Source organism: Poecilia mexicana, unplaced genomic scaffold, assembly GCF_051168715.1.
Source record: "Poecilia mexicana isolate PSO_F unplaced genomic scaffold, ASM5116871v1 scaffold_11, whole genome shotgun sequence".
NCBI classification, from domain to species: domain Eukaryota; kingdom Metazoa; phylum Chordata; class Actinopteri; order Cyprinodontiformes; family Poeciliidae; genus Poecilia; species Poecilia mexicana.
In genome coordinates this window covers 26944080-26968972 of record NW_028263380.1, presented here as the reverse complement: position 1 = coordinate 26968972, position 24893 = coordinate 26944080, and the positions used below count along the sequence as shown (strand labels likewise).

At 41.2% G+C, this 24893-nt stretch overlaps 1 protein-coding gene across 1 annotated transcript; it reads left to right on the top strand.

The window, feature by feature from the left end:
* Positions 1-11800: 11800 nt before the first annotated feature.
* Positions 11801-21894, top strand: angpt1 (angiopoietin 1). Its single transcript, XM_015003317.2, has 9 exons — positions 11801-12492; positions 15144-15299; positions 16002-16123; positions 16800-16975; positions 17786-17913; positions 18181-18282; positions 18504-18670; positions 20746-20876; positions 21330-21894. The coding sequence occupies exons 1-9, from the start codon at positions 12193-12195 to the stop codon at positions 21488-21490; spliced, it is 1443 nt and encodes a 480-aa protein (XP_014858803.2). The 5' UTR covers positions 11801-12192; the 3' UTR covers positions 21491-21894.
* The last annotated feature ends 2999 nt before the right edge of the window (positions 21895-24893 follow it).

Sequence of the window (24893 nt, the reverse complement as noted above, 5' to 3'; positions counted from 1 at the left end):
GCTAACAGGCGCGTTCATTCATGTTGTGACAACAATCTCTGACTTTATGGACGACTTTACGTTCGTGACAACTTTTAATAAATTCAGGAACAAAACGTTTCTGCTCTGCTATCGAAAAAATGGCCGAATTGTGTGGATTTAAAGAGACGGCACCAAAACGAGTTGCTCTCAGATTTACCTCAGATCAGAGGGCAAAGAGGAGCTTCAGTAACGAGGAACTCAGACCAAAACGTCGCAGTTACACTTTATTTTATAGACAACTGGATGATTTAAAAGCATGACATTTTCCCTGTAGCTGACATTTCTGAACATCCTCCGTTTTCTGTTTCTGGTCTCTGGATGTTTTTCTCCAGAGACGATCTCAGCAGAAACATGACTGGTGCTGCTGCAGCGACAGTTTGTGATTTTATATCGAAGGAATGAGTCAAACTGTGAGGATGATGTGGATCGGATCGTTTATGTGGATCAGAAAACAGTTTTCCAGCATGTTCACTGAGACAGAGCAGCTGGGTTCCCATAAGCTGTGTAGAAACCAGCTGACATCATTCTAATTCCTGCTTTGGACAGACGGAACCAGAACCAGAACCAGAACAACACCAGGTGCAGAACCCTGCAGTTCTACGCTGGAGCTGATTCAGAGTTTATGGGACAATTAAAAGGTTCTGATCTGATTCCAGATCCGGCTGAAGTTCAGTGCTGAAAATGAAAAAGCCAAACATCCTGGGAGGAATTTCAGCTTTCCAGGGAAGTTTCAATCCAAGTTTCTGCAGAATGAATAAACTGTCTGCTGGCTTCACTGACGAGCGAATGAGACGCTGCGGGTCAGAAATGTTTCCCCTCACCAAACGCAGTTCAGCCTCCCGGCGGCTGGCGGCGCCGCAGCCACAAACCAAACCGTTCCCAAACTTACACTGTAAAAAATGAAATGTAAAAAAATGAATGGCACCAATTTGATTTATTTAACCTGAGACACGAGGAAAACATGGGGCTTCATTTTTAGAGTGTTATTCATTCATTAATGTCACAGTTTGAAAACTAAATATTAAGTTGGTAAATTAAATGTTTAGTTAGCAATATGTTTAGCTTTAAACTACACAATTAGTTAGCTAAATATTTAACTTAGAGTTAAATATTAAACAATAATTAGCTTGTTCAGTTTAATAACTAAATGTTTAAGTAAAAGTTAAATACTTAGAAAACTAAATATTAATTTTCAAACTAAAATATATAGTTAGCTAGCTAAATATTTAGCTTTGAGTTAAATTATTTCCGAATTAATTAGTTTGCAAACTTTATTTACTGATTAATTATATTAACGTTTAGATATAAGTTTAACATTAATATAATATTTAGATTCAAACTATTTAGATTAGTTAAATATTTAGTTTTTAAAATATGAATTTAGCTTCAAATTAATTATATAGCAAGGTATTTAGCAAATTATAGTATAAATTACATTTATACTTTTCTTACTAAATGTTTTGTTGCTAACTTTACTTTGAAACTGTGACATTTATGAATGAATGAATGAATGAATGAATTAATGAATGAATGAATGAATCAATGAATGAATGAGTGACCATTCATTCCCAGGCTAAATAAGCCAAATTATTGTTAATTTTCCAAACTGACTCCATCCCAGCGTCTGGTCAGAGTTTAGATTTAACATCTGCCTCAACGACCAGAGGATCCATACTTCCTGCTGCTGCCTCCAAAATGTTTGTTAGTCTGAAAATATGAGCTTTAATGTTTCGATCTGAAGCTCTGTGAAGCTGCAGGGAACAAACCCTCAGGCATGAATCCGAACGTGACCCCGTGACCTTTAGGACTTCAGCCACTCCGGGTTTCTCCCTGTGGAGAGAAAACCATCCTCTTTAGATGCTGCCATCTAGTGGCCATCCTTGCTGCTGACGCCTTGTGTGGCTTCCTGTAACATTCAGACATTTTCACACGCCGTTTGCTTTTTGTTTGTTAAATTCAATTCAAATTCAACTGGAAAAAACTGAAGAAATAATATGTCAGAAATCAGAAAATACTTTGTGTTTTTTGACAACAAACCGTAGGAATGTTTCCTTTCCATTGTTAAAAATCTACTGCAGAGGTCAAATCTGTCATTTCAGAGCTAAAATGAGCTAAAATAGAAAATATGGATAAACATAAAGAGTTAAAAATAATAATAATCTGACAAGCATTTCTTTCTGGAAATGGTAGTTTTAATCTTTTGTCAGAATAAATCTGAATTTAAAATGTACAAAATTAAAAACAGGTCGACTGAAACAAATTAAATTACTGATGATTAAAGTTTAGAGGAGATGCTTTGATGCTTAAAGACAAACAGAAAATCTTGCAGTCATTTATTTTTGTTGGATTAAGAAAAAATAAAGTTTTTAGATGGTGACTAAAAACCTGGATAATGATCCAGAACCAGAAACTAATGGAATAAACGGAAACATTTATTTCATCCCATGGAGAATTTGATCAGAAATATGACTTTCTGAAACTTTGTTCCATTGCTGCCCCCTGCTGGTAGCTTTGTTTTTAATTCATGGGTGTCCAAATTGTGGCTCCAGGGCCATTTGTGGCCCTTGGAACAATTTTGTGCGGCCCCCCTGCAGTTCAAGTGCTACAAATTTTGTGAAGAAATTTCTCATTTTCAATGTTGGGAATAAACTAAAATAATTTACAGACTAAATTAACTGAAAAAATTGATTTCAAAAAGTCAGCAAAAAAAAATTACAACAAAGTTATTTTGCGTTAAAAGTTGGAAAAACAATATGGCCTCCGAGTCTTTCAACTTTGGGATTCTGATCCATGGAAAAAGTTTGAACACCCTGCTTTAACCCTGAACGCCAAGCGGACCGGAGACCGCTCCAGAAGCAGGAAGTGGACTACAGCACAGGGCATTCTGGGTAAATACAGCCAAAGCTAACATGCTATTCTAAACTAAAGAGAAATCCTCCAACCGCTAAAATCTCCATCTTGTTTCCATCTGGTGAAGAAGGAAGTTGCTCTCAGTGTCTTCAGAGGTTTTTGTGTCGTTTCCTTCAGTGGTTCTTGGTGCAGCGCCCCCACAGGCCAGGAGGGGAACAGGTTGGTTTGACTCAGAGCAGAGAGGAAGAGAACCACAGCAGATGTTCTGGTTCCAGTAGAACCGGGTCGACCGGACCGTCAGGAGGAAAACACCTTAACCCTGACCTGGAGCTCGTCCACATTCCAGCGTTTCCTGGGACGTGAAGGTAAGATGTGTTTCCCTTTAATGGCCTCGTCAGCTGTCCGGGCCGGTGGAGCTGCGGTCGCTGCTATTTGTGGATGCTGCGTGTTTGAGCTGCTTTGTTTCCATCGGTGTTGACAGATCTGAAGGCAGCGATGAAATCTCAACTTTCACCTTCTCAGAGCCACACAGAGGCGCTGGAGATGCTGGTTCCCTTCGGTCCGGGTTCATCCGGGATCAGACGTCAACAGCTGCTTCAGCTGGTCTCACTGTTTCTGCAACACACTTAGAAAGCAGGAAGGAGAAGCTACACAGCTTGACAGGGACGTTCCTCATTCTCCGACTGCTCTTCATATCTGCATCTGCTAAGTGAAGCTAACGCAGCGCAGAGTGGAGATAAATCCCAGCTGACGCTCTTATCGGCTGCGCCTCCCGCCCCGAGGGTTCAGTCCTGATTAGAAACCTCAGACACACACCAGGTGTGAGAGAAATCACTACAACCTCATTCTGCTTCACATGTGGCATCTTACCACATGTGAACACATATTTCCCACATGTGCACCACTTATGATCTGATTTGTTACATATGAACATAAATATATGAAGCAATCCCATTAACTTCACATGGTTTCTCCTGTAACACGTGTGTGTATCACATGTGAAAATATGCAAAAATATGTCAGATTATTAATATGTGAAATCATGTGAATCATGTGGGTTTTGCATATTTATATTTTCATGTGTACTACATGTGAAATATGTTAAAAAAAATACATAAAAATATATAAAATTATAAAAGAAAATATAGAATATTAATACAGAAAATGTGTAGAATTTTAAAATAAATTTGTGGACATATGTGAAACCATGATTTACATGTTTCACTTGGTTAAACATAACAGATTATAATCTTTGTTTTAATATAAATTAAAAACAACATTTAGTTAGTATTCAGTGTTATTTTACACACACATATATATTTTTATCATGCTAACTTGGTGGCCCCCTGGTGGTGTGGAGGCCTGAAGCAGCCGCTTAACTTGCATTGCATAGGGCCGGCTCTGCATGTTTTCACTGCAGAGTTTGTTAGAAAAGAGAAACAGAAAGATTTCTGGTGTCAGCAGCTGATCCGTTGGATCTGAGCTGACGTGTTTTCCTGTTTTCAGATGAGAAGCTGGCCAGCAACGCTCTGTGCTGCAGCGCGGAGCTGCAGCACAGACTGCAGCTCTGCAGCCATGTCTCTGCGACTCTGAAAGGATGTGACCCGAGCCGCTGTGGAAACTCTCAGACACACATAGCCAGGTCAGAGGGAGCAGCAGCTCTGCAGCCAACTGGAGAATCAGAAACTATTTCACCCCTTCAGGCTGAAGATCAGGCTGGACAATACCTGATCGCTTCACTCTGCAGTCGAAACTCTGATTTACTCCCTGCAGTCTTTTGTTGTCTCCTTTATGTTATGCTCATTTTCATCTGCAATATTTATCACTTTTACTCCTTAGCAACTGAAATTAGTGACTTTAATGGTGGATGGTGAACTTAAATTGGCTTTTTAATATTTCATGCATACATGCATGTTTGGTTTGTGTTTTTCTTTATGATTTTATTGGCTACTGGATGTTCAAATTTCCACAAGTTAAATTTCCACTAGTGAAATATCTAGCTAGCTCGCTAGATTGGTAGATTCCACATAAAACACTGCAACCACAGTAGACAGAAACCAAAGGGAAAATCCCAGATTGCAGACAGTATGAAAAGCTGCCAAACAGAATTCCTCCAGACCACCAGAGGGCGCCGACCGTCAGTAAGGATCGGATGTCATGATTTAATGAGACGCTAAGGAAGCTGGAGGAACCATACATAGACATAATGTATGGTTTGTATAATGTAATGTATAATGACGGTTTTTTGCAGTAAAATTGAACAGCAGCATATTTACTAATGTAATATAAACTACTCCAGACTCCCCCTAGTGGTCTGGAGGACTGCTGGTTTGTGGCGCATTTTATTCTTGCTGTTGTTTCCATTTGCAGCTTTTTACGCTTTTCTTCTGTTCTCTGTGGTTGCAGCATTTTTGCTTTTTGTTTGTCAGTGTTTGTGTGTTTTAGTGTGTGTGTGTCAGTGTTTGTGTGTTTTAATGTTTGTTTGTGTGTGTGTGTCAGTGTTCGTGTGTTTTAGTGTGTGTGTGTGTCAGTGTTTGTGTGTTTTAGTGTGTGTGTGTGTCAGTGTTTGTGTTTTAGTGTGTGTGTGTCAGTGTGTGTGTGTTTTAATGTTTGTTTGTGTGTGTGTGTGTGTCAGTGTTCGTGTGTTTTAGTGTGTGTGTGTGTCAGTGTTTGTGTGTTTTAGTGTGTGTGTGTCAGTGTTCGTGTGTTTTAATGTTTGTTTGTGTGTGTGTGTCAGTGTTCATGTGTTTTAGTGTGTGTGTGTGTCAGTGTTTGTGTTTTAGTGTGTGTGTGTCAGTGTGTGTGTGTTTTAATGTTTGTTTGTGTGTGTGTGTCAGTGTTCATGTGTTTTAGTGTGTGTGTGTGTCAGTGTTCGTGTGTTTTAATGTGTGTGTGTCAGTGTTCATGTGTTTTAGTGTGTGTGTGTCAGTGTTCATGTGTTTTAGTGTGTGTGTGTCAGTGTTCATGTGTTTTAATGTGTGTGTGTCAGTGTTCATGTGTTTTAGTGTGTGTGTGTCAGTGTTCGTGTGTTTTAATGTGTGTGTGTCAGTGTTCGTGTGTTTTAGTGTGTGTGTGTCAGTGTTCGTGTGTTTTAATGTTTGTTTGTGTGTGTGTGTCAGTGTTCATGTGTTTTAGTGTGTGTGTGTGTCAGTGTTTGTGTTTTAGTGTGTGTGTGTCAGTGTGTGTGTGTTTTAATGTTTGTTTGTGTGTGTGTGTCAGTGTTCATGTGTTTTAGTGTGTGTGTGTGTCAGTGTTCGTGTGTTTTAATGTGTGTGTGTCAGTGTTCATGTGTTTTAGTGTGTGTGTGTCAGTGTTCATGTGTTTTAGTGTGTGTGTGTCAGTGTTCATGTGTTTTAATGTGTGTGTGTCAGTGTTCATGTGTTTTAGTGTGTGTGTGTCAGTGTTCGTGTGTTTTAATGTGTGTGTGTCAGTGTTCGTGTGTTTTAATGTTTGTTTGTGTGTTTTAATGTGTGTGTGTCAGTGTTCGTGTGTTTTAGTGTTTGTTTGTGTGTTTTAGTGTGTGTGTGTCAGTGTTTGTGTGTTTTAATGTGTGTGTGTCAGTGTTCGTGTGTTTTAATGTGTGTGTGTCAGTGTTCGTGTGTTTTAGTGTGTGTGTGTGTGTGTGTCAGTGTTTGTGTGTTTCGGTGTTTGTGTGTGTTTGCAGCTTTTAGGCCGTCCTAAAGCAGCTCCATTAGGAAACTCCAAGCATCTGTCATTGTGATGGAATGAGTTGAGTGAAAGACTTTCTAACTCACTGCTGCATTGAGTCCAGGCAGAAATGTAAAGTGGTGCAGATGATCAGAGGTCTGGTCCAGTGAAGCGTCTCCCAGCTGGAATAAAGTCAGCATGCTGCTGAACAGCTGTCTGGTAAAAATAGAAGCTGACAGAGGACCTTCATGCCTCTCAGTCCCAACACCTAGCAGCAGATATGAAGCTAATTAATGAAGGAGCTCAAGTCCAAACTCAGACACGTTCTCTGACACTGAGCGACATCTGGACTGGAAGGTGAAGAAGGAACCAGCAGCTACTGGGTCTGCTGCCTGACTGAGGCTTTACGCTTTAACCTAGAGCATAAAGTCACCGTGTGCCAGCAGTTCAGCCACAGAGTCATGAAATTCATGCTTTATTTATGCATTTCCTGGAATTAGCATAACCTAGCGCCACTTAGCATAACATATCAAAGAGAGGTCATTTATTTTCACACAGTGGAGAACAAAAAAATGCAACAGCAGCAAAGTGGCAGGTTTATTTTACCAACTAAATATTTAGCTCCAATTTAAATATTTAGGTCCAAATGAAATATTGAGTTACCAAGCTAACCCAAATATTTAGCTTTCTAGCTAAACAGAAATTGCTAACATTTAGCCAAAAAGCTAAATATTAGCAAGCTAAATATTTGGTTTAGAAAGTATTTAGCTCCAAAGTAAATATTTAGCTCTGAGCTAGCTAACTATGTAGCTAGTTATGTAGCTAGCTCAGAGCTAACGTTTAGCTCTGGATTGTCTTTAAAAAGTCTCATCCTTTGTTTTAAGCTGAAATGTTGGACAAGAAAACAAGAATAGAAACGATAAAGAAGAGAATCGAAAGCAGGAGTTAGAAAAGAGGTTTTTATTTTGGTAGTCCACTTCCAGTTACTGGGAAATAAATTAGCATATTAGCTAAACATTAATCTCAGAGGTAAATATTTAGCTTGCTAATTAAATATTTAATTAGCAAGCTTTTTTCTTTCAACAGGCTAAGTATCGTAAATGATTGCTGTTCATTTTTGACTCTGTAACTCTGCAGACATTTTGCTGACACGACGCTCCTACAGGTCAGATGTTTTTGATGTTTTTCCCTCAGATGTTTGATGAAAGTTGCCAGAGTTAAAAGGTTTCAGGCAGTTGGTGAAATTAACTGACTGCATAAAGAGAAACAATCAGGCTGCAGCTTCGTGAACTCCAGCAGTTTGGCTTCAGTCTGCAGAAATGCTGCAGCTGATGTTCGAACCAGATGATGGTGGATCAGCGTTCGTCTTCAGATCCACATTTTAGCAGCATTATCATCAACAGTGGGTTGAGAGACTTTTGGGTTTGTTCTGATTCATTTGATCTGCAGTCACCAACACGATGAAGCGTCCAACATGGCTGCCGGTTGTAAGACACTGAATCTCAAAGCTGCTTTATTTTTACCGTACAAACCGAAATATGATCACACCGGTGGAAAAGCATATGGTAAAAGGAAAAAGTTTTCATGTTACATTCCGGGGATAAACAGTGAAGGCCGCGGTGAGTCGGTGATTAGGAGGTGATGACAGCAAACTGGCCAGGGTCACATAAATACACTGCAGCAGAGAAAAACAGCACCAACATACATTTACTGCAGTTGCTTTCTGAGCCAGATTTTCGTTAAAGGTGACTTTTTAAGTTGAGTTCAGTTTATATATGTAGCGTCATTTCACAGCAAACATTTCACAGCAAACATTTCACAGCACTTTACAAACAAATCACTTCAGTTCAGTTAACACTAGTTATCAATCCATTAATGCACTAAAGTTCATTAATCAAAGTAGTTTGCATCGAGTCGTCAGCTTTGTTTCCATCAACATCTTTTATGTGCATTTTTACCACTGGAGCAAACTTCCAGAAAACTGCAAAGCAGCTGAAACACTGAGCTGAACGCGTCAGAGCTGCTTCTGAACCAGAATAAATGAAACATTGACCAGCTTGTCTGATGTTTGGTCAGTAGTTACTGTTTTCTTCATAACTTTGTGTTTTTGTTTTGTTTGAACTGCTGAGATTTGCTGCACAAACAAACAGGACGGATTGACTGAGTTTTAAGTATCGCATTAGAAAAGGTTCATGGAAACGGCTGAGTCTGAAAACTGCCTTAATTTTGCCAAAAGCAAGTTTTTACTTTAATTTCTGGAGGAATTTTTAAAAATATTGATGCATAAAACGAGACATGGAAACACATTTACATTTTCTGACGGAGAAACGCTCTCATCCCCGGCGAGTCTGTGCCTTACCAGAGGAACCAGAACCTGAGCGGCCATCTTTCACAACCGGCTGGAGCAGAACTTTCTCTGTTATTGGAAAGTAAAAAGTTAATTGGAAATTGTTTGGCTACATCATCTCCAGGAAGGAATCACAGCCAATCAGAGCATCAGACCAGGAGGGGGTTTATGAAGAGCGTCTAAAGAGCATAAATCATATTTATGAGAAAAACAAATGAATCTTATGGAGCTTCTTTAAAGAAGCAGGTGATAAAGTAGAGCTTTCAGACTCAACCAGGTCGAAGGGAAAAGGCCAAATGGTTCTGATGTGTGGAAACAGATTTATTTCCTTTGAAACGATGACTTACTGAGAGCAGCTCGTTTCTGAAGCATCTGGAGTTCAAAGGGAGGCAGAATCACATTAATGTGGAAGAAAACATTTTCATCAAGAAAAACGAGAACATTCCCATGAACACAAGCCGCCTGCAGGCCTTTCACATGACGCCGTGCCGACCCGTTGACTGTCACCAACAATCGGTTCCTTTAAAGCGTCTGAGGCCCGAGGAGCATCATGGATCTGCACTTCGGTTCTTCACGTCTCACAGTCCACTTCAATCCGACCCGCTTCAATCCCACTCAGACCCGCTTCAATCCCACTCAGACCCGGTTCAATCCCACACTGGCCTAATTCAATCCCACTCAGACCCGGTTCAATCCCACACTGGCCTAATTCAATCCCACTCAGACCCGGTTCAATCCCACACTGGCCTAATTCAATCCCACTCAGACCCGGTTCAATCCCACACTGGCCTAATTCAATCCCACTCAGACCCGGTTCAATCCCACGCCGGCCTAATTCAATCCCACTCCAACCCGGTTCAATCCCACTCCAACCCGGTTCAATCCCACGCCGGCCTAATTCAATCCCACTCAGAACCGATTCAATCCGACTCCAGACTCCCCCTAGTGGTCTGGAGGACTTCCATTTTGTGGAACTTGCTGCTGTTTTTGCTGTTTGCAGCATTTTTTCTGTTGCATGTTTGTTGTGTTTCACTGTTTGCTGCATGTTTGCGTCTGTCGGCCATCTTTCTTCCCACCTTTGGTTTTATCACACAGCTAAACATTCAGATTCTGCTTCATGCAGTTTTTACTGGCGCATAAATATCATTAAACATGAAGCTCCTAGATGATGTCAGAGAATGAGAAGCTGCTGGAACTGATGCTGTTAGAAACCGTCACACAGATCTGATTTATTAGCATTCTGTCACAGTTTAATGTTTCGAAGGTTTCCTTGTAGAGTCCCTGTGAATATCTCACTTTTTATCTTTGACAAACAAATTCTCATGTGAAGAATGTTTTCCTCAGACAAGCAGAGCTAACATGTTTTATGTCTCAGCCAGGCTGAGTTATTCTGAGGCTTTGTTATCTTGTGTCTCTGTGCTACTCTGCTCCCACACACACACACACACACACACACACACACACACACACACACACACACACACACACACACACACACACACACACACACACACAGCTGATATCTCCACATACCCACACAGGACAAACTGCAGAAGCGTGACCAGAAACCATGATCACGTCTTACACAGTTGGCAGACATGAGACAAATAAAGAATGTTGAAAATCAGCCCAAAGTGGAACAACAGCCTGAAGGTCTCAGAACATTCTGGCCGCATTCGGACCCGCTCTGCTCACTGCGCTTTAGTCCAGTCCGTCTGCAGAGAATCCGGTTCAGTTTGTGTGAATGTGAAATCGAACTCTGATGTGAACTCTGGTCCACCTACAAACCTGAGACTGCTTTCACACCTGGTGGTCCGGTCGACCCGGTTCTACTGGAACCAGAACATCTGCTCCATCTGAAGCTGCTGTGGTTCTGAGTCAAACCAACCTGTTCCCCTCCTGGCCTGTGGGGGCGCTGCACCAAGAACCACTGAAGGAAAGACACAAAAACCTCTGAAGGTTCACATGCATTCAAACAGAACCAGAGTTCATGTCAACTGAACCCAACCGAGGTTTGGAGGACCAGAGGTCAGAGGTCGATTAGTATGCACACCTCACCAACCGAACCGGACTTTGACTAGGCAAACGGACTGAAGTTGGATTAAAGTGGAACTCTGGTTTGGTTTGAATGTGAACGCCACAGCCCAGAATGCCCTGTGCTGTGGGCTACAGCACAGGGCATTCTGGGTAAATACAACCAAAGCTAATGTGCTAGCCTAGCGCTAGCAGCAGAAATGGCTCCTGGTCTTTAGCCTAAAGAGAAATCCTCCAACCGGTAAAATCTCCATCTTGTTTCCATCTGGTGAAGAAGGAAGTTGCTCTCAGTGTCTTCAGAGGTTTTCATGTTCCCAGTTTTCAGTGGTTCTTGGTCCAGCGCCCCCACAGGCCAGGAGGGGAACAGGTTGGTTTGTTTGCAATCAAACTGAGTCCAACAGACCATCAGCTGTGAAAACAGTTTTAATCTCAGCTGCTTTTCCTCGATCTTTGTCTCCTTGGGTTCATTCTTGGATTGTATAAAACAGAACGGAGAGCAGAACGGTCACTGCAGACAAAACTGTGTCCAGGCATTTTTTAGCTTCTCATCCCAGAAATGAACAACACTGGAGGAACCAGTTCAGGAACTACAAAACTGGACAAATTCTGCTGATGTTATGAAAAAGTTTTCTGCATCCCAGAGATTCAGGAGAAAATTCAGATGAATGTTTGTGTCCACTTCCAGAAAAGAAGGCAGGACGGCGACCACATGAGGCTGGATGTAAACCGATCCCCATGGTCTGAGCTTGGGCCAAAATCTCACTCACACACACACACACACACACACACACACACACACACACACACACACACACACACACACACACACACGCGCACACACACACACACACTGATGTGTGCACAGCCACATTCCACTGCAGGCTGTGAGAGCCTGGCTCAGTCTGTCCTGAAGCTGTTCTCCACTTCAGAGCGGAGCAGGAAGCCGCAGCGCAGACCAGGGGAGGTCTGACAACAAATTCCAGCTTTCCCAGAAAACATTTCACAGTTTCACGCTGATGGAGGATCAAGCCTGGCTTTGATTTCCTGCAGAATCAACATGCAGAAGAAAGCTGCCTCTCTGCTTCAGATATGAGCAACTTTTCCTGGCAGAAACACAATTTGGAGATTTGGAAACGTTTGACGAGAGTCCTGGAGGTCCAGCCAAAGGACGGGTCAGTCATGGCGAGCAGAATCCTCCAGCCTGTAGTCATTCTGCTTTAAGGAGAAGAGTCGGCCATAGGGAGCAGGAAGACCCAGAGCCCAGAGCGACCTGTTTACCTGCTAATTCTGACATGATGCTTGGCCTCCATGTTGGACGCCGCTCGCTGTTTCTGCTCACCCTCCTCCTGCTGACTGTGCGCCGTGCCGAAGGCGATCAGCAGAGGTTTCATCAAATTCAGCATGGGCAGTGCACCTACACGTTCATCCTGCCTGAGGAGGGACAGGCCAGCTGCAGAGAGGCCCGAGGCGGCGGCAGGACCAGTCAGCACGACGCCAACGCCATCCAGAGAGACGCGCCGCCGGCCGAGCCCAGCCTGAAGATCCAGCAGCTGGAGAGCGTCATGCAGAACTACACCCAGTGGCTGCAGAAGGTAAACCAGGAAGGTGGGCAGCAGGAAGCTCCAGGAAGCTCCAGGAAGCTCCAGGATGCTCCAGGATGCTCCACACGCTCGGCTGTGTTGGCTCACAGATCAGGCAGTTTTTAGAAAAACCGGTTAGATTCAGAGGAAATCCTGATGTTACTGTAAGAACTGGTAAAGTTAGGAAACAAGCATAAAAAATCAGGTTGTACGTTCTTCATATTTCACATAAGTCGTTACAATATCAGGATGACAGACATTTTTTCAAGATGACCATAAAGAAGAACTTTACGTCTTTATGGAAGACAAAGTTCTTCCATTTTGGAAGAATTTTGTGTCACATCATGAGAAACTGAGGACTTTGCTGTTTGCGAGTCTCACACCTGGAAGAAAATGAAGATATGACACAAGCAGTGGTTAGCATTAGCTTCTGCTAACTTTTATGTGTTTAGCATTAGCTTCTGCTAACTTTTATGTGTTTAGCATTAGCTTCTGCTAACTTTTATGTGTTTAGCATTAGTGGCGCTACGATTACTTTTTTAGTGAGTTAGTATTTAGCTAACTTTGTGCTGCTAATTTTAGAGCAAACATATTTTCCAAAGTTCACCAGGAAAAGGAAACATCAGGATTTCTACGGTTCAGATGACGCTGGCTGTGATTGGACACCAAACATGTTCGACTAATTGGTAACTTTAGAGTAAAATCAGTAAATATGGTTCATCTGAGTTCAGTTCTTCATGATTTGACACATAAACAATTTATATATAATAAATATAAACATTTGGTGCAAGAACACGTTTTCCTTGGTGGCCATCTTGAATTTTTCTGTTTATTATTTTATTTTTTAAAGCAAGCCCTTGGGAACATTTATGCAAAGTTAGCTTCTTGTATGCAGATGTGAAAGATTTCACTGATCTGATGAACTTTGTTTCTCTGAGGACTTCCTAGATCTTGGTGTCATAGAAGTGCAGAAATAATCTGAGCTCACCGGACTCAGAGTGAAAAGTTGAGTTTTACCTCAGAGAAAGTTTCAGTTCCTCTGGACGCCTCGTCAGAAACGTCGTGTTGGTTCTGTGCTCAGCAGCAGGAAGTGAAGAAAACGGCGTCATCATTCCTGTTTGAGTTCAGCTGCATTCAGCTCAACTTTCTGAGCAGATCTGTGGCTGTTCAGGTGAATTCTCCTGTTTGAGCTCCTTCCTGCTGCGGTTTGCAGAGACGTAGAACAACGATCATCTCAGTGGCTGATCTGGTTAAAACCTGCAGATTTTCCCAGATGGGTTATCAGATGTTGCTGGTTGATTATAATTTTACTCCAAATGAAATCAGAAATAATTTCTCTGATTAGTCAGCAGGAGACAAAATCCAAATCTTCTGATGTTCCATTTTCTGAGTCGGACCAAATTTTATTTTTTCTCTCAACATTAAAGTCATACAAATAAAAAAAATTAAAATAAAATAAAATAAAATAATAATAATAATAATTTGGAGTAAAATAGAGTTTTGCTTCATTTTATTTTATTGTTTCTTGTGGAGAATTTATTTCAAAAATGGTAGAAAATTTGAGTGAAATTAACAGATTGAGGCTGAAGAAACATTTTTCCAAACAGATGATTTTAAATCCCATAAAAAACAAATAAACTGATCTGGTCAGTAATGCAAACATCCAGGATGTTTGACCAGGGAAACCTTCTTCTGATGCCAAACGGAAGCAAAACGTCTCACTTTGGTTTTAACTCCAGGTGAATAAAAAACAACCTGCAGGTTGTTTTTTATTCATTCAGTGAATTTATTTAAGGACAGAGACGAATCCAGGCTTCAGGTTCTGGACCGTCGCTGGAAGTCCGACTGACGTTCCGGCTCAGCGTGAGGAACAGAGGAGCGATCCGATTCCCATCTGAACGATTCCCATCTGAACGATTCTTATCTGAACGATTCTTATCTGAACGATTCTTATTTGAACGATTCCCATCTGAACGATTCCCATCTGAACGATTCTTATTTGAACGATTCCCATCTGAACGATTCTTATCTGAACGATTCCCATTTGAACGATTCCCATCTGAACGATTATTTGAACGATTCCCATCTGAACGATTCCCATCTGAACGATTCTTATCTGAACGATTCTTATCTGAACGATTCCCATCTGAACGATTCTTATCTGAACGATTCTTATCTGAACGATTCCCATCTGAACGATTCCCATCTGAACGATTCTTATCTGAACGATTCCCATCTGAACGATTCTTATCTGAACGATTCTTATCTGAACGATTCTTATCTGAACGATTCTTATCTGAACGATTCTTATCTGAATATTAGAAATTAGTTACAGAAATTAATTAATAGACTGTAAAAGTCTCTATAATGTTTATGCATTTTAACACTTCGTTTGCGTCGATCCTGAACAAACAGGACAAAATATATTTCATAACGAACGCAATTAAACTGTTAAATAGAAAACCATCAAATACTGGGAAATTCAAACCTAATCTTTACGTTTCTGCGTCCGTCCAGCTAACTAACTGGATAACTAGATATCTATCTCTAGCTATCACAGATCATTTCTGTTTTCTACCACATTCAGATCTGTGTTTTTCTGTGTCCCTTCAGCGGTTTTTGGTTTGCTCCTCTAGCTTCTCGCATCGTCTTTCTGGTTGCAGATTGAGAGCTACGTCCGGGAGAGCATGAAGACGGAGATGGCTCACCTGCAGCAGAGCGCCATGCACAACCACACGGCAGCCATGTTGGAAATGGGAACCAGCCTTCTCTCTCAGACCGCCGAGCAAACGCGCAAGCTGACTGACGTTGAGACTCAGGTGGAAGAAGCTACACGCACAGAGCCTGACTTTCATGTGTTTCTTCCCTGGTGTGAATTTGTGCTTTTTGATGAAGCTAATGACATCCCAGGCTTTAGTCAAACTTTTATTTTACTCTGAAATTTGCTCCATTGAAGTCTGAAACAGCTACCTGCATGTTTCAGCAAGCTAAATTTAAGACTTTTTCATGCTAGCTTGAATTAAATTTAAGATATAAAAGGCTAAACATAAGGAGTGTCTGGGGATCTTCACTCTGACGACAGCTAGCTGGCTACCACCGGTATGCTAGCTGCTAGTTAGCCTCAGCCGGAAACGTTACCCTGACAGAAAAGAAAAACAACCAAATGAACAACAGTTAGCGTGTGATCTACATATTTAAGCTAATTTATGTTTTTATGAATTCAAGGTATTTCAAGGCCTTAATCTTAGAGTTTTTAAGGACCTGTAGACATGTTGCACACTGTGAATACATGGAAATAAAATTAGTCTGACCACCTGAACATGACGGAAAAACATTCAAATAAAACGATAAATTCAAAGGAAATAAATTTGTGAACTATCACACAATCTTACAATGTCTAAAAACTGACTTTTTTCTGAAGCGTGTTCATTATAATCATGTCAATCACTTTTCATTTAAAGAGCTTTATCACTTATATTTAAGTCTTTGGAATATAAACCGGTTTTTTCTCCTTGTTGCAGGTTTTGAATCAAACGTCGAGGCTTGAAATTCAACTGCTGGAAAATTCCCTTTCCACCAACAAGCTGGAGAAACAGTTAATGATCCAAACCACCGAGATCAGCAAGCTGCACGACAAAAACAGGTAGATGTGGGAACCCTCACCGGCTGGGGCCGAAACAGACGGATTATTCAATTATTCATTTCTACATATCAGAAGTTTCCTCAGTCCAGGTTTCTGCAGCAAACGAAGGGAACGGCGCCCCCTGGCGGTGCAGAATGAGAGTCGAACCTCGGTTTGCTGCTGACTGAAACATTTCATCTGGGAAATGCTGCAGTGAAGTTGAGGAAAATCATCTTTCTGTGGGATTCAGGACGTTCTGGGAAATCTGAATTATTTAGAAAAAATAGATCAGGTTCTGAGAAACAACTTTAAAAACTAAAACCGTCTGTAGTTTTAATTTGATCAGTAGAAAACTGAATTATCGTCCGTTACACTCCGACTTATTAAACCCTAATATTACCAGATATTAGGGGTTTGTGGGGTTTAGTTACTCTTTAACTTATTGTTTTTATCAGCTGTTCTTTGTTTTTCTCACTTTGTGATTTTATCTATAAATCACGTTTTGAAATAAAGTTAATTTCCTTTCTTCCTGTTTCTGTTCACTAACTCGGCTCTTTCGGAAACCAGGGCTGAAACGTTGGATCAGTATTTATTTTCCAGAAACAATTAATCCTGATTGGATATGAAACCTGTGAAGGCCGAGAAGGGAAGGTTTGAGTTTGTTCTGAGGAAGTTCAGCTGACCTTCGTGTTCACAGCCTCCTGGAGAGGAAGATGCTGGAGATGGAGAAGCAGCACGCCGAGGAGCTGGAGACGCTGAGGCAGGAGAAGGGGAGCCTGCAGGCGCTGGTGGGCCGGCAGAGCGGCGCCATCCGGCAGCTGGAGGCTCAGCTGACCCGGGCCAGAGGGAACAGCAGCCAACTCAACTGTTCAGGTTTTACAGTGCATCAGCGGCGCTCTGATCCGATTCATTTATAAAACACTTTATTGATCCTGGTGACACTTTGTGAATCAGAAGTTCGGTTAGAATATGCTTCATTCATTTAGAAACCTGTAATAAACGTTTATAACTGGTTCAGATTACTTTTTAACCTTTAACCGTTAATTTAAGTGATTAAAGTCACGTTTGTTTGGAAATGTGCCGACAGGGTAAAATTATGTTTTTTGGCTGATTTCTTATCAGATTAACTTTTGTTTTCATCACAGTTGAAAAGATTTTTAGTTATTAGTTTGCCTATTTTTTCAGAAATAAAGTTCATATATTTTGAAGTTGGAAGGCTTTGACTGGAAAGTTCTGGCTTTGGAGCGCAGAATGAGGAGAGGGGAGCGCCCCCTGCTGGAGGACGGAGGCACTACCAGGCTGGAACTTTAACACTTTAAAACATTTTTCTTACTGTATTTACATCGTTTTCAGGCTTATGTCAATTAAAATGAATTAATATTTACTGTAAACCTTTTTTATTGTCAGTTGTAAATATTTTCTTTTTCTGTCAACTCCATAAAGCCTTTTAGTTTTAAACTAGGGTGTAATAAAAGTTTTCCAACCTTTCAAACTATCCAGCAGTAAGTGGGGGAGGGTTGGAGACAGTTTGCAGTCGAGGAAATGAAGTTAAATTAACTGGTAATCAGTGTTAGTTAATGTGTACTGTCCTAACAAATAAATTATTTACTGATTTATCACATTTCTTGATTTGGCCACAGTTTATCCACTGAAACTTTGACATCATCTCTTGACCCTCTGCAGCCGCAGCGAACCAATCAGGAGCTGCGGATGAAGAGAAGAAGTTTGCTGACTGTGCGGATTTATACAAAGCTGGCTTCCATAAAAACAGCGTTTACACCATCCAGATAAATCCACAGGAAACTAAGAAGGTACCGCTGATCTGTGAAGAAAACAGCCGCTTCTGATGTTAGCAAACCTGAACCGAACTTTGGGTTCTGGCCCAAACGACCCGGTGGTCCCGATGGTCGTCACACGGCGCCGTTAGCTCTGCCAAAGTCTTCAAACTTTCCAGAGCAAAAACACACTTTTTATGTCTGCAGAACAAAACAGCTTCATCAGGTTGATTCATCAGAAAAGCTGGAATGAAGAGCGTAGAAAGTTTCTATCGATCTTCATCAAAGCTGCTTCTGTTGCAGGTGTTCTGCAACATGGAGCGCGCCGGCGGCGGATGGACGGTCATCCAGCGCAGACAAGACGGCAGCGAAGATTTCCAGAGAACATGGAAGGAGTACAAGCTGGTGAGGCGCTTCGTTTGTAATCAAGAGCAAATTGATACGGCACAGAACAAACAGGTCGATGCGATTCAGATAATCTGTGTGAACTGAAACCTTTTCAGTCCTGATTTAAAGGACCAATAATTTCTGAACTTCTCAGGTTTTCAGGGAGTTTTTTTTCCAGAGCTGAGGAATAAACCACAGCAGCTGGAACATGAACCAGCAGACCCCTCTCCTGTCTGCAGGGCTTTGGGAGTGTGCTGGCAGAGCACTGGTTGGGAAACGAGCATATTTATCAGCTGACCAGCCGGCGGCAGCAGGTGCTTCGGATTGAGCTGACGGACTGGGACGGACACCAGGCCTTCTCGCTCTATGATCGATTCCAGATCGGCAATGAGAAGCAAAACTACAGGTAATGTTACCCAAAGACACGTCAAACGTTAGAACCTGGGTCACTCTGCAGGCCTTGGACTACACCGTTTGTAGAGTCGCACATTCAAAAACTAATAAAAATACTTTGGGTTATTTATCCTGCCATAAAAAACAGATGGAGGTTCATTTTTTTCATATTTTCACCATGTTATCAGTTATAAAGGTTTCAGTTGCAAACTATCAGCTAAATATTTTACTGTCATTTAAATATTTAGTTTGAAGCAATATTAAGTTATCAGGGTAAATATTTAGTGGGCAGGCTAACTATTTAGCTCTAAGCTAAGTAAATGTGTAGTGAGCTCTGAGCTAGCTACGTATTTAGTTAGTGTGGAGCTAGCTACATATGTAGTTAGCGTGGAGCTAGCTACGTATGTAGCTACAAACTAAATATTTACTTAGAAGCCAGAAATTTAGTTAGCAAGCTAATTAGTTCCCTAAATATTTGCTGAGCAAGTTAACTATTTAGCTACAAAATAAATATTTATCTCTAAGCTAGCTAGCTAAATATTTAGCTAATACATAAACTCAGTTGTGGAAGTGGACCATCAAAATAAAAGCTGAGAACTTCTAACTGCTGCTGACTCTGAATGTTTCAGTGCTGATGCAGATCCATTAGTGAAGCTCTGAACTGCCTTTGAATGGGATCATACTTCAGAGAACCGAAGCGATCCGAGGCTCCTGCTCTGACCTGAAGGGACTCGGCGGACGTTGATCTCCTGCAGCGCCTGCATACCGACCCCCTCAGGAAACCTGAGCCTGAAATGACACCTGCTGGCAGGGAGAGGATTTTCCTCTGCAGCTGCTCGCTGAGATGCTTTCAGTTGGCGATCAGAATGCCGCCTGCCGCAGCTCTAAGCGCCGCCGCCGGAGCCCGGCCTGTTAACAGTCTGACACCAGAACCGCTCCAACCGACCCGCTCCTGAAAACCTGACGAGCCGCAGCCCGGATGATCCACCACGACCATCACGGACGTCCAAACAGCCACGTGATTTATGAGGATTCAACAGGAGCTAAGAACTCGTTACGTTGGGTTCAAACCTTCACCATGCAGTGATCCGATCTGCTTTTCTCAGATCTGACGGCTCCGCTTTACAATAAACACATTTAATATTTACACTTATGAGAAAAACACAATTAGAAAGTTTTCTTTATTGTAAATATGAAACCAGAGGTTTACTTCCACATTTTGTTCTCACAGTCTGAAGTTAAACCAAACCAAACGTCTCGTTTTAGTTCAGTTATAATCACTGAACTTATCCTGTCTGCTAAAAGCCACAATAACCAGAGAAAGAATCAGAGATCCATTGATCTTCAGAACCAGAACTTTGGATTTCTTCAGTATTTGGTTTGGATGCAGTTTCTCCAGATGTTGCTGTTGGCAGGAAGGATCTCCTGTAGCAGTCAGTCTTACAGTGAATCAGAAGAGGCTTCTGACTGAAGACTCATGTTGTGACACGCTGACATCTCAGGATCAGGGCAACAGAGGCGAAAATCCACCGGAACGTCCTGACATCATCATCAGCTGTTAGCTAGCTATGCTAACCTGCCTCCTTTGCTTTTGCTGCTCCTCTAAATATGCTGTATGGTTAGAGAGACGGAGTAGGGGATCAGAACCTGCAGCCATGTTCTATTGAACGAGACGATACCTGTAATATTCTGGCTGGATCCATTTTTGAAGTTCATCCGGTTTGCCTGTCTTCCTGTTTCCTGTCCAGACGGTTTGAACTTCCTCTCTCTGCTCTCTGGTCCTCGCCTGCTTCCAGCCTCAGTTTCACCTCCTCTGGGATTCGGGGTCACGGTTCAGGTGTTTTTCTTTTTTGCTAATCAGCTGCTATAAACACCTTGTTGCCATGGTTACACACCATAACTATACGAAAGTGAAAAGGTCCTTCTAGCTGCACAGCATCGAGAACCAGAGAGAACAGCTGCCCAAACACAGCAGGGACTAAACCGCCCTCATTTAAACAGTTTACACTGAAATGCTTTTTTCTTTGGCCGTTTTGTTCCTCAGGTTCTCCGTTTTGCTGCACGTTGTGAGCTTTTGGTGTTTTCCAGGCTGTTCCTGAAAAGCCACAGTGGGACGGCAGGGAAGCAGAGCAGCCTGGTGATCCATGGAGCCGATTTCAGCACCAAAGATCAGGACAACGACAACTGCTCCTGCAAGTGCGCTCTGATGCTGACGGGCGGTGAGTCCAGACATCCACTTATGACCGACGCTACGCAGCTGCACTGCAAAACATGTCAGCACGGATTTATGCCCCGGTGCAAATACTTTAGTTCACTTTAAATAAAATGAAACTGATCTAAAGTAATGTTCCAGAAGTCAGAGGAGTCTGTTTTAAGCATATTGATGAAAGGTATGGGCAGATTTTTCCACTTTTAACATCAGAAAAGTTATAAGTGGAAAATTCTGAACCTAAATCTCTGGTTAGGTCAGTTTTCCTTTCCCGCTTTGTGAGTCTTAATTTTCCATTGGCAAATAAAGAGAAATTAGTCCCTGGATGGATGAATCCAGGTTCAGAATGGAGCTGTGTTTCATGAACAACCAGAAATCCAGATGCATGTGAAGTGAACCGCATGTCGTCGTAAAGCGGTTTATCGTCTCATTTACGTTAAATATTCCTCATTTTCCGGCCCAGGCTGGTGGTTCGACGCCTGCGGCCCGTCCAACCTCAACGGGATGTACTTCAGCCGCGGGCAGCACGTAGGGAAGCTCAACGGCATCAAGTGGCATTACTTCAAAGGACCCAGCTACTCCCTCCGCGGCACCGCCATGATGATCCGGCCTCTGGACTTCTGAACCCGAAGCTGCCTGGAACAAACTGGCATCAGGATTCATGGTTGTTCTAGATTTTCCTTTAAAATGGACAGAAATGTTCTGCAGTTTTCTGCCATTTTGGCCAAATTGTTGTGGCTGAAAGGGGAAAAACTCGGTTGTTTTTCTAAAATGATGTTCATTTCAGCCATTTATAGCGATTTTCCAGCCGGTTGAATAAATGTCTGTTGTTAATATTGTCCAAAGTGCATTTACAACAGCTGCTGTTATTGCTTTAGAAAATGTTGTACATACTGTAAGAAGTGTATGCACTTACTGTTATGAAAGAGTGTAATTAATAATTACTGTGCGTTTAGCTTTAAGATCAAAATAAAGTGAGGTTACATGATCAAATGTGTGAAATTATAAATAAAGACTAATATGGGGAATTATTATGAACTAATTTATGTTGCAACTTATTGTCAGGAGACAGAAGTTTGTCTGATGGAATCAGATTTCACAGAACAATTTCAAGTATTTACAGCGATGGTTGGATGAGTTATGAAAGTCGTCTTTAAAAGGTTTGTGTTCAAATTATAAATAAGTGGGAGGTAAAAGACGGGGAACTAGAACATTTCTTATAAACTTAAACATGGCCTGCCAAAGTGTGTCCGTCGGTTGGAGCCCAGCGTTTTGATGCTAAAAGTTAGCATCAATGCTAAAGTAAGCTACTCAATTTACTCAATAGCATGTGAAGAGTCACAGGCATGTTGAGCAACATGGACTAACTGCATTTAGTATGTTAAAATACTGAATGCAGTTAGTATTACATTAAAGTGTATGAGCTAAAATGCTAATGTTAGCCTAAATGCTGCCAGTGGGGTGTCATTAGCATGTTACACTGACCTCCTCTATTCAGTGTGCTAAACAAGGCTAATAAAAAAAACCCTAAAAAGCTCAGTTTAGGAAAAAGGGGAAAAGGCTACTGCTAATGTTTGTGCTAATGCTAATGCACTGCCATGAACTGGTGGGGGGCAGTGCACTGCTAATGTTTGTGCTAATGCTAATGCTCTGCCATGAACTGGTGGGGGGCAGTGCACTGCTAATGTTTGTGCTAATGCTAATGCACTGCCATGAACTGGTGGGGGGCAGTGCACTGCTAATGTTTGTGCTAATGCTAATGCTCTGCCATGAACTGGTGGGGGGCAGTGCACTGCTAATGTTTGTGCTAATGCTAATGCTCTGCCATGAACTGGTGGGGGGCAGTGCACTGCTAATGTTTGTGCTAATGCTAATGCACTGCCATGAACTTGTGGGGGGCAGTGCACTGCTAATGTTTGTGCTAATGCTAATGCTCTGCCATGAACTGGTGGGGGGCAGTGCACTGCTAATGTTTGTGCTAATGCTAATGCTCTGCCATGAACTGGTGGGGGGCAGTGCACTGCTAATGTTTGTGCTAATGCTAATGCACTGCCAGCACATCGTTACCAGAAAACGCGCTCATCTCTTAGCAACAGATTGTTATTGTTCAAACAAAACAAGATTTCTTCCCTTTTGAAATACTATTTACACTACTGACCACTTAAGAGTTATTTGTGTTGAATATATTATAAAGCAGATATTCGACACAAAAGTAAGAATCTGATTTAAACTTCGTGGCAGTTTGTTACCAGGAAAAAAAGCTCATCTGCAAACACCAAATTAATAAGTAATACTAGAAACTTTCTGAAGAAATTTAAACAGGGCCAGACAAGTTTATGTTATGATTTCTTGGTTAATGAAAACGTGGCATTTAGGATTAGAACGAGGTGCTCAACCCTGAAACCAGGCTTCAAAATAGTCACCAACATCCAACACATTTCTAACTTCATTAAAGAATTTAAAAAATCAACAGGTTCAAATTAATGACCCAACAAAAATAATAACCTCAGTAATTATTGTTTCAACCAGGTGTTTCGCAATTCTGTGCATTTTGTTTACATTACCCAAAATGAGAAAAGGTGACTCAGAGGTCAGAGGTCAACAGCCAGGCTTTATGCTGGTTGAGTAAATTCAATGTTAATGTTGTATTTTTAACACCTGGAGCCGCCAGCAGGTGGCGCTGTGGGGTTTGCCTCGGTGCTGAGCGGCATCAGAGTTTCCCCCTAAATGGGACTAAAAGTAATAATCTGGGTTATTTAGCCGGAAAAATTAGGATTTATTTTCAAATGTATATTTCCACCATGTTTTTAAAATATGTACAATTAGGTTATACAAACTAAATATTTAGCTTGGTAATTATTTTTATTTAATGTTCAAGCAAAATATTTAACTAGCAGTTTGTAACAATAAATATTTAGCCTTCTAGTTCAATATTTAGCTAGCAAGCTAAACATTTTGCTAAAACTTAAATATTTATTTTTGGCAACTAAATATTTAGATCTGAGCTAAATATTACAAACTAAATATTTACCTTGGCAATCATTTAAACAAAAAGCTAAATTTGTGATTAAAACTAAACATTTAGCTTTCAAAGTCATTGTTTAGTATGTAAGCTAAATATTTAGTTTCAAGCTAACTATGTAGCTTTTATCTAAATATTTAGCCCACAATCAAAATATTACAAATATTACTTTATCTTGCTAATATTTAATTTAATTAGCAAACTAACTTTTTTACAACTCCAAGTTAATAATGTAGCTTGCCAACTAAATTGTCAGTTAACAAGCTAAAGCATTAGTTTATAAGCTGCTAGCTGTTAGCTTTTAAATAAACTAAATGATTAGCAAATAAAATATTTAGTTTGTAAACTAAGCTCAGTTTGCTAATTAAATATTTAGTTTTCAAACTAAATATTTAGCTCCAAGCTAAACGGATGGAGGGAGGGCTGACCTTCCCACCATCCAGGACTTGTACAGTTCAAAGGTCAGGAAAAGGGCAGCCAGCATCTTTGCAGACCCCACATATCCTGGAGACAAACTGTTTAAACTTTCACCTTAAGGTGGCGCCAAAGAGTTTCTCCCCTCAAAACAGGACAAGACTTCAGTTTTGTCTTCTGCTTCTGTAAAAACACCTTCCTTCAAACTATTGGCAAGAAAAACTTTGTTTTATCAACAGTTCTTATATATTTACAATATTTTTACCATATGGAAGTAAAATCACATTTTCTGCTTCTCCACAGAGTAAATCTGATTCTGCTGCTGCATTAGAAAAGCAAGCAGTGACCCTGTTCTTCCATATTGTAATGATAATAATGCCAGTTGTGGCAGTTATAATTCAGTTTTTATGAGGGAGCCGTTTTCTGTTTGTTTGTTCTCCGCGGTAGCCGTTCACATCAGGCTTTAGGTTTCAGAAACAGAGAGTCTGATATTGTTGAGCTGCAGAACAAACGGCGGCTTTATGCAGCGAGCCGCCGCCGCCAGCGGCCGGTTGAGTCACTGGTTCCAACCTGGCAGCATCCAACACATTT